A 10,755-nucleotide genomic window follows, 5' to 3' on the forward strand; every position below is an offset into this window, starting at 1 on the left:
GCTGGAACACTGCAGCAAGCCAGACACAGAGAGGTTGGCCAGGGTGGTGTGTTAAAGGGACAGGCAACAGGTAGCTCAGGGAGAATGTAGATGTTCTGCGAAGTGGTCAACCAGTCTACGCTTCATTTCCCCAATGTAGAGGAGACTACATTGTGAGCAGCGAATGCAGTAGACTAGATTCTGGGAAGTGTTGCTTCACCTGGAAGGTATGGTTGGGCCCTTGGATACTGGGGAGGGAGGAGGTAAATGGGCAGGTGTTGCACCTTCTCCGGTGACAGGGGAAGGTGCCATGCGTCTGTTGGGGGATGTTGGGGGTGAAGGAAGAGTGGACCAGGGTGTCTCGGAGGGAACAGTCCCTGCGGAAGGCGGACAAGGGAGGGGAGGGGAGGGGAATATGTATCTGGTGGTAGCATCTCACTGGAGATGGCAGAAATGGTGTCTGATGATCTTCTGGATGTGGATGCTGGTAGGATGGTAGGTAAGGACAAGGGGAACCCTATCGCTCTTGCGGGAGGGAACGGGTGAGGGCAGAAGTGCGGGAGATGGGTTGGACCCAGTTGAGGGCCCTGTCGACAACGGTGCTGGGGAATCCTCAGCTGAGGAAGAAGGTGGGCATTTCAGAGGCTCCCTTGTCGAAGTTGGCCTCATCTGAACATATGCGACCACTATTTGGTGTATGGCTGACATTTTAGATCCAATGAGTAAAATTCTCACGGCTTGCTTTCAACAATGGCTTTGACATACACTGCAGACTCATTTCCACCATAAAAAAAAATCTTTGTCCACTTTTCCTGATATTTGCCCTGCATGTCTGGCTATGTTTCCCCTGTTTCTATCCTCATCGATAAACACTACTTTTTAAAGCTGAATTTGATTATAAAATATCCATGTACTTCAATAAAGCAAGAACCATTCTCAAGGCTAACAACTATTTAAATGGATAATGAGTGAGCTCCAAAAATTGTTATATCTGAAACAGTGAATATTTTTGCCAATGTAGAATGTAGAAAAATAGTTATACTACTTCCATCTTGTGTAACGAGAATAGGGTGATCTTAGTGAAGGTAAATGCCACAATCTTGTGGATGTTGTCAGCCATAAACACAAGTATCTCAGATAATGACAAAACTCTGTCACAAATGGTGTGGAGGAGTGCGGTTGTATAAATCTTATCCAAATGTTCCAGCTTATCCAAATGTTACACTAATGACCATCATCCTGTTTAATTTAGTTTGTGTATTTAGGAAACAACTCTTGATAAGATCATATGGTAACATTTGGAAGCAATTGAGATGTTATACATTGAACAATTTTTAAGTATTATGATAAGTCTTCAGCCTGTTGTTTGATCTGCAGTTGAGACAAAAGTTGTAAGTCCTCGCTTACATGGGTTACCAGTGCTCACTACTACAGCCTCCAGGAGATGGCACTGCTGTATGTTCATTTCACTTTTGTGAAAAAAAACAAAAGAATTCTCCTCTCACATGCCCTAGAGTAAGGATGGACTTGCATTTTTATAGCATCTTTCATGACTTCAGAACAGCCCAACATCTTTTTCCACCAAATAAGTATATTTGAAGCATTGTCACTGTGGTTATTATTGCAACGCAAGAAATGCAGCAGCTAATTTACACAAAACGTATAATAATAATGACCAAATAAACCTTTTTTGTTAACTTTGTTAAGCCAAAAATATTGGCCACGACACCAGGGAGAATTTCCCTGCTTGCCTTTAAATGGTACCTTGGGATCTTTTATGTCCACCTGAGAGAGTAGATGAGGGCTTGCTTTAACATCACACCTTATAAATAGTCCTTCAAAAGTGTATCCGTCCCTGAATATTGCACAGACTGTCATCTTAAATTATATGCTTATCTCTGGGGTGAGACTTGAACCTCAAACTTTTGACTCAGAGATACAAATGTTAACACTGAGCCACATTACACCAGAACTTGTTAATTTGCTAAGTTGGTCTTTCACTATTATGTTAAATGGCCTCACCCCAGGAAATCTTATTTCCCATTCTTGCTCTTATCATTGCTATAGCCTTCATCCTCATTTATTCAAGGAGCATAAAAGTAAACATATTTTGCACAAAGTTGACTTTATCATTCATTGTTAGAACTGGCTCAAGCCTCACTGAACCTCATTCTCCTGTGTCAAAGCTATCGACTACTCTAGGAGGAGCTTAGATGGCAGGTTGAACCCCAGGGTTCCACCAAGTGCTTTCTTAAAGATTTTTCTCCCATCTCTTACACTTTTACCTCTAACAAGAACCTCATGGATCTCTCCTAGACTAAGGCATCTGGCCAATTGCTTGTCCTCCTTTCCACCCCTTTCCTATTCAATTTCCCTTCCTTAAATTATCAGTAATAAAGAGATAAAATTCCCAGGGAGCAACACAAAGTACAACAGTATTTCATGCTTTAAAACTTCTATTGTAACAAACAAAAAGTCCAAAGCAACTCCCAGCTCTACAGCAGGGTCAGTTCTCTCTGCCAGGCCAAGTCAAAAATGTCAGTGCCCTTCAAAAATCCAGATCTTACTTTCACCAGCAAGGCCCTCATTAGCAACTTATCATTCCTTACATCTCCAAAAGTCCAAGTTGTTCTGCCTTTCTCCTTTTGTAAACTATCATAGCACCAAAGCCTTTTGGACAAGTCCTTGCTAATTTCACTGCTGACTGATCTATCTCATATTTTAAGACTGTGTCTGCTAATGTTAGATTTCCCCTAACAGAGGAAATGTTTCTCTGTTTTTATCCTCTTGAAACCCTCAATATTTTTAGGCACCCGAAATTTGATCATACCATCTTTCTTCATAAAGGCTGCAGTGCAGCAAACAACTCTACAATCTGCTCATCTTACCTGATTCCCTCGATCTCCAACCAGTCCTTATCACAATTGCTTGAACTTTGGGATCCTGCTTGGATTTCCAAAACAATAACAGAAAGGGCTATACTATATCCTACTGCAGGTGTCTGTTAAGGAATGAGATGACAGCTATTATAGTCAATGAATCATTCATATGTTTGATTTTATATAATTGCCAACTACGTGCTAAATTATGACTCGGAAAATAAATTCAAATATCCAACCATTGCAGTCACTATTTTAAATAGCGTACTAACAATTTTTCAACCAGTTTTTGAAGTTTCTATGTTCCAGGATAATTGAAATCACAATAGCAACTAAATTTCAAAGCTATTTCATTGGCTCAAAAGTACCTTGGGGCATCCGGAAATCATGAAATATGCAATATAAGTGTAAATAATTTTCTTAGATTAAGAGTAACAGAAGTAAGGACGTATTACTTGGTCAGTGCTACACTAAAATTTATGTTTCAAAAGTACAAATTTTACACAGAAATATAGAGAAGTTACCAACAAAGCAATAATTTGAACTTCAGTTCTGTGCACCCATATTTTGAAGGCATCATTGATCAGATCTGTTTCCCCAGATAAACAATGGGTTAGTTTGGCTATTTCTTCTCAACTGAAAGACTAAATTGCAGAGATGGGGACAGATTTAAATTAATATAATCTTATTGCTACTTACAGTGATGGTCCAAGTGCAGTCAATTTTGGGAGGATAGTAACGAGGGTAGTAGGGTGAGCTCAAGGAGCCATTCCAGGATATTAAGTTACCACCACAACCTTGTGAGGGAAGGAATCAATTGTTTCTTTATATCTCAAATTATTTAGAAATATCACAGCTTGATAACACAGCAGACTGAAATCACAGAGCCCACGGCTGCTTATCACAAACTTTCTCATCCGTATTATACTCATCAATCTCGCATACAAGCATCTCAAAATGAAGATGTCAAAAATAGTAATATGTCCCCACGGTAAGTATGTTTTAATTATAGTTCTTCTGAAGTTGAGAATGGGAACTGTTATTGGAACAATGAAGGGAAAAATTAAATCATCTGTAATTCTGCTTTGTCCATTTCATTGTTGTTCACTGAGATTCTGAGGATGTGGAAGGTACATTTAATTTTCAGATTTTCCACAATTGACCTCAAGACAATTAAATCGTGTTGCATAAGTGATAAGAAACAGTATTTAATTTTATAAAAACACAGTATTGTTAGAAATAAAAACTGCTTTCAATCTTAACATTGCTAAATCATACATATTCTATCCGGTCTCTGCTGTGGCTGAGCATAGGCATTTTCTGTTCCACAAAGGTCCCCTAGCATGCAGAAAAGATTGTTTATAATCACTGTTCACAATTGATAGCTATGGTATGTTGAATTGTGAGTTTTATTGAAAACTCATAATGAGTACCTCCAATGTATGTTACCACTGCAGGCTTGTCGAAATAAAAGGTATTACATATGATGCATTCCAATTACTTTATAATCAACTGGCTCAGAGATGATATTACACACCCCTGAAGGAGGTGATACATGAACACTGGCCTCGTAGCCCAGAGGTAGGGACATTACCATTGCACCACAAGAGCGCCTAATTCAAATTTTATCAACTACCACAATAGGATTTGAACAAACTCACCTGGGGTATTGAATTACTAATCTTACAACGTTACCACTATACCACCATCTCCTTCAATACAGCTAGCTTCAAATCAACCTTTCAAAGACGTTACTACATTCCTTTGGTGCAGTGGAACTTAATCCCATGCCCCCTAGCTGAAAGATAGGGATGCTACCACTGCTCCACAACAGACCTCTCATTGCTTTACACAGCGAGAATATATCACTTTGTGATTATAATCCCCCCTCTGGACTCCCACAGGCTGCTTAAAATGCAGCTTTTATCCTTTTTCTCAGCCATTTTCCCCCAGTAATTGCAATTTCTAACTTGTAATACATGTGCTGATGCAAATTTAAAGCCCAAGTTTATACATTAACAAGAATATGACTGCATTGATCAACTGAATAATATTGTTTCAAAGGTTTTAAAAGGTTTCACCTGCTCCTAAAACCTGATCCTTGATATTTTTGTCCACCACTGTGATTTTACGAGCTGAATTTGGTTTCTGAGTGTGCATTGTATCTAATTTCCTACAACGAATCAATGGAATAATTTTTGTTAACTTCCTTTTCAGTAGTGCTTTATTCAGATGTTTTGAAGAAGTCACCAAATTTTTAATTCATCTAAAATTATAATAATGGGTTCAGAGCATTTATGTGAGAAAGCAGTGGAGTAAACATTACTATTCTGCTATATAAAAAAAAATGTAAATTTTGCTCTGTATTTCATAAAATACAAAAAGTAAATAAACACCAGGAAGAGAATAAATATAAATGGAGATAATAGCCAGAGGTGTAGTAAGAGAGAAAAAGATTGGGAGAGAAACAGATAAAGAAAATAAAATTATATTAATGTTATTTTGATTTTCAGTCAAAAATAAATGCATTTTAAGTCAACTAATTAATCAACGGTGTTTGCTAGCTGGTAGCTCACAAAGATAATTACTAATTCCTTCCATCGAGGAGAGAGAAATCCTAAATACTAACAACTAGAAGACGGACAGGGGTTAAATAATGGTGCTAAACAACATTATATAAATTAGTCTTACCAGACCATGGGGTTGCTATTTCATTGCAGAGAGACAACTGGTGGTGGTTTAACCTGAGGGTCACCATGCCTCAGGTAGCGAGAGACATTGAGAAGAAGACTCCTTTCATGGTAACCTCAGCCAGTGCAGGAATTGAACCACACTGTCAGCATCAGTCTATATCACAAGCCAGCTCTCCAACCAAAATAACAGAGCAGGAAAAGCTGAGAAAACTCACTCCAGTGTCCCCTCTCAATCTAATTAGATTTTTTTCCTCGTGTTGAATTTTGAAAGCAAACGAATATTAGGCTAAATCACTTAGGCCGGGACTGGAGGGTTTGAGCTATAGGCAGGGGCTGAACAGACTGGCGCTTTATTTGCTGGAGTGTTGGAGACTGAGAGGTGACCTTATATAAACCTTACAGGATTTGTAAAGTGATGAGGGGCTTGGATAGGATAAGTAGCCAAGGTCTTTTTCCTAGGGTGGGGATGTCCAAAATTAGAGGACATTGGTTTAAGGTGAGTGGGGAAAGATTTAAAAGGGACCTGAGGGGTAACTCTTTCATGCACAGAGTGGTGCGTGAATGGAATGAGCTGTCAGAGGAAGTGGTAGAGATAAGGGGCGGCACAGTGGCACAGTGGTTAGCACTGCTGCCTCACAGCGCCAGGGACCTGGGTTCGATTCCACTCTCAGGTAACTGTCTGTGTGGAGTTTGCACATTCTCCCCATGTCTGCACGGGTTTCCTCCGGGTACTCCGGTTTCCTCCCACAGTCCAAAGATGTGCAGGCTAGGTGGATTGGCCATGCTAAATTGCCCATAGTGTTCAGGGATGTATAGGTTAAGTTGATTGGGTCTGGGTGGGATGCTCTGTGGGTCAGTGTGGACTCGTTGGGCCGAAGGGCCTGTTTCCACACTGTAGGGGTTCTATTAAAAAAAAAGGTATGATTGCAACACTTAATATGAATAGGAAGGGTTGAGGGATTTGGGCCAAATGCTGTTAAATGGGACTAGGTCAGATTGCGATGTCTGGTCAGTGCGAATGAGTTGGACCAAAGGGTCTGTTTCCATGCTGTATGACTCTATGACCTGATAACTCACTGCCATTATCAACACGGTTTAGTTGCATATGCACAAAGAAGGCTATTTTGCCCACCTACTCATCCAAGTTAAGGTTTAAGTTTGAAAAAAAAACAGAAGGCCTAATGTTAATTATATCACTCAAAATACTTTCTGAATAATAATTTAGTATCGTTATGGAGGTTTTTGTCTTGCATTTATCAGACAGATGTAAAATTACCAGATCTCAAAGCGGGTAACAATTTATACTCTATGAGAAAAGGGGTTTTGGAACCTTATCCTCATGCTGTACAAATTGTTGTTCCTTTTGAAATTTGATATTTTTGCATCCTTTCTGATGATTCGCAAACAAAATGTTTGAATAATACATCTCTTTTTTCAGCAATAATCAAGTTCTGATCTGTCACGTGAATATTAACACAAAAAACTGAAAACTACCTCTTTTTCGAACAGCCTCAAAATATGCTTTAAATACAGAACCAACTCTTGGTACATTTGATGAAAATGTCACCAACATTACATTGCCTGATGAAATCAATCTGATAACTGGAGGATTCCAAGTTACAGGCGAGCCACACCAACTGAAAAAGAAGTAATTGAGTTTTTTTTAATCAACATGAAGAATTTGCTGAATTTAGACTTATTTGATTGGTGGTATGGGAGAAGTTTCTCTTACTTATGCACTTTCATTAGAAAAATTGCATTGAAGAATTCCTTCATTTTCAAAAATCTTAAACATGAAGAACAGAAAATTGAACCTAAACTATATTTTCCATAAGCATTTAACAATAACACTGCCTGAAGAACTTTGCTTGCAGCACAGTTATTTTACAAAAATTTATATTCCAGATTTTACTGTGTTAAATACAGGCCCACATCTTCCAGTGTCTGGATTGTCTTAGACCAGGTGTATACTGAAAGGTGCATGTTGAGACCTCTCAGGGGTATGCACTGACTACATTGCAAATGCTTGGGAAGTTTAAACTTCCAATTGACAACTGCCTGATATCTGGAACCCTCTGAAAACATCCCCAAATCTGAGTTAGAATCAGACACTTTAGCAGCTTCTGACTTACTTCCCTTAATTAGAGGGATTATGTCTTGTTCTAAATCCTGGTTAAACATGAAATTGATCCCCACCTCTCCGACTCACCACTGGAAGCTCAGTTACTCACACTGGTCCCATCTCGAGCACCTAACCCCTCACCCACAGCCATCTGACTGATGTTACACTCACCCAACACAATGACTTGACTGAGCCCCATCATCAAACATCCATCGACTCCCCTTCATCCCCAAACACGTGACTGCTGTCTCTGACATCTAATCCATCCTACCTTCTCAAAAAATTTGTTCATGGCACGATGACAATGCTGGCTAGGCCAACAATTACTACCTATCCCTAACCACTCAGAAATATAAGCTAACGATGGCAGATTTTGTTCTTGAAAATACATTAGTAACCAATTTTTTTTGAACAACAGTCAATGGTGGCTCTATTGTCAACAAAAGGGTTGGTATTTATTCCAAATTTATGCTGAAACTGAATTTCACCATCAGCTACGATGGGATTTAAACCCATGTCCTCAGACATTAGCCTAGGGTTTCTAGATTACTAGCCCAGTGTCATTACCATGTACACCCAAATCCACCTGGTACACCGTACCCTCATACACCTATCTTCCTCTCCTTCACACCATCTGCAGTCCTACTTCTTCACTTATCTTGGATACTTACCTTCTCTCAGTTGCTATCATAGTGGCTTCTGGGGCCTTTAAACATGGAATACCAACAACTATTACCGTAAAAAATGAACATGGTTTTTGTACCAATCCATTCCACCACCTTCTGTGTGGTTTGTTGGACTTCTTCTGTTATGACGGCTCCCGCCTTAGAAGTCCAGCCACAATACTCCTGGAAATGTGTAAGTGGGTAACGTTTTTGTTTGATCTGGGCTAGAAATAGGTATTCGTAATCGAATGTTTTAGGTCTTTGTCACTGATACCTGAAGTAGGTGAACAGTCTTAAATTTTCATGTTTTCATAATAGTTTTTTGTATTTACGACCACTGGGGTTACTTGTAATGAACTGAAAGTATTTAAATTTCAGTACATTTATGCATGAGTTTCCAAAAACAGTTCACTTCATATAAAAACCCCGAAGAGCTAAACATGGACAACGAAAGCAATTTTGCTCAGGAATTTTCTCGGTGGTTCTCCAAATTGGCTTCTGCCAATTTAAGACTTCTGTAATAGATATTTCCATTGATCATCACTTATGGTGACTCCTTGGTCACAAGAATCCATGATGAAGTTATCAGCATTTGTGTTGGTGCTTTGCATGGAATACCTGATGCAAATACAAAAACATGATTCAAAAACTATAACCACGAATGATACACTTAGAGCTGGGACTACTGCATGAAAAGCCAACAGAAAGCTTTGCAGAGGTGGTGGTCTCAGGTTAGCTTCCAGGCTAGCCTGAATTGTTCGTAGCACCACTATACTTATTTTTGATGAAACACCAGAAGTCAGTAAAACAAAGGTAAAATGTCACATTTATTCCTTTAAGGAACCAAATGTTTCAGCTAGGAGATAATTTGTCACCATTGTGGCATGAACATATGGTTTCACCACACTGAAGCAAATCACGCCAAATGCCTACTGTCTTACCGTGTTATTATTTTGTTCTGTACAGGAAGTAGGAAATCATAGGCTGATAGTTTATGGATTGCACAGTTTCCTGGAATTGCCCCATGTAGGGTCAGGATCACTAAGTGTATAATATGGCCTGCTGGAACTCGGAGTCGCCACTGGTAATAGGATCTCTTTGGGAGTGTTAATGTCAGCGTCCGATTGTTGCCCGGTTTTGCGTATAGATCAAAAGAAATCGCTGCAAAATGAGAGAATAAATCATAGATAACAACACGAAACATAACCACCATATTTTGTAACATGTTCAAATTGCAAAGATAATTTAAAATGGCAAAAGGTGCAATACACTATTCAAAACAAAGAGATCGAAGGAAATACACATATTATAAGCAAAGGTCCAAGTAAAACCAGAATTTTAGTCAACAAGTTTGAATTCCCTTATTATTTAACAACTGTTAAACATCTATAATGCCATACTGCCTTGCAGCAATAAATAAAAATGGCTAAGTATTATAATTCACAAATAAATTTCTATCCTGTTAATAGATTTCTACATTTTTCACATTAGTAATGCTTTATGTTTCCTTTTAAACCCTGTGTGAAATCACTAACTTCTTTATCAGGGACTTTTGCATTTGGCAATTTACAAATGCTGGTTTGTTCACATGCATGAACCCTTCAGAGGTGCACTACCCTGAGAAGCTGGTCAACCATGCACTCCTGCCTACTATCAGGTTTAAGTTCTTCCTGGATTTATTTCAATCTACTCAGCACAGATCAACCAAACCCAACCCCCCATCTCACTTGTAGACTGTAAATACTGGCTTTCTGAAGGTTACAATTTTCATGCTGAAATCAACGATCTGAAAGACAATCTGAAATAAAAACTCTTACAGCCCATAATGTCAATTAATGCTTTGAGAAATTATATAATATTTAAAATAATAAAAATTTGTTAATTCAAAAAGAAAAATATGAACCAATGGAAATCCAGATGCCAGAGCATAAAAGGCTGTGATTTTTCTCCCATAAACCCAGCAATCTCCTTCACGGAACAATACTTTATTGCATTTTGAAATGAAATGTTCAGTACTCCTATTAAGCAATGTTTTTAGCTGTAATTCTAGTTCTTAACAAATCTTGAACTAAACCACTTTAAAAGCAAGGATTGACCCAAATGACCAATTCCTGCAGGGAATGATAACTGGATTCCTCAATGATTCTCTCCACTGGCCACTGAATTCCAGCAGAACTTTCTTGGCAACCACTGGCAAATGCACTTACTGCCAAATATCTGCCAAGGTAATGTCGGTCTATGCGAAGATGTCCTAAAGTAATTCCAAAATTTGGAAAAAAATCTCTAACCCTGTTTGGGACTTGAATGTTTTGTTCTGTAGTTGTACTGGCTCTACACTAAGAATAGAGATAACAAGGTGTAGAGCTGGATGAACACAGCAGGCCAAGCAGCATCATAGGAGCAGGAAGGCTGCTCCT

The 10,755-nt window shown here is 38.9% G+C and overlaps 1 protein-coding gene across 1 annotated transcript in view; it reads right to left on the reverse strand.

Moving 5' to 3' along the window:
* LOC109932128 (suppressor of tumorigenicity 14 protein homolog) overlaps nt 1-10,755 on the reverse strand; it is a 68,442-nt gene that overhangs the window by 26,858 nt on the left and 30,829 nt on the right. The window contains exons 8-11 of the mRNA XM_020531362.2: nt 9,280-9,499; nt 7,046-7,188; nt 3,558-3,655; nt 2,868-2,980 (exon numbers count right to left, since the gene is read on the reverse strand). Coding sequence (XP_020386951.2) covers nt 2,868-2,980; nt 3,558-3,655; nt 7,046-7,188; nt 9,280-9,499 — 574 coding nt within the window. The remainder of the gene's footprint in view (nt 1-2,867; nt 2,981-3,557; nt 3,656-7,045; nt 7,189-9,279; nt 9,500-10,755) is intronic.

This window comes from Rhincodon typus, chromosome 11, assembly GCF_021869965.1.
Source record: "Rhincodon typus isolate 14 chromosome 11, sRhiTyp1.1, whole genome shotgun sequence".
In the NCBI taxonomy this organism is placed as follows: Eukaryota; Metazoa; Chordata; class Chondrichthyes; order Orectolobiformes; family Rhincodontidae; genus Rhincodon; species Rhincodon typus.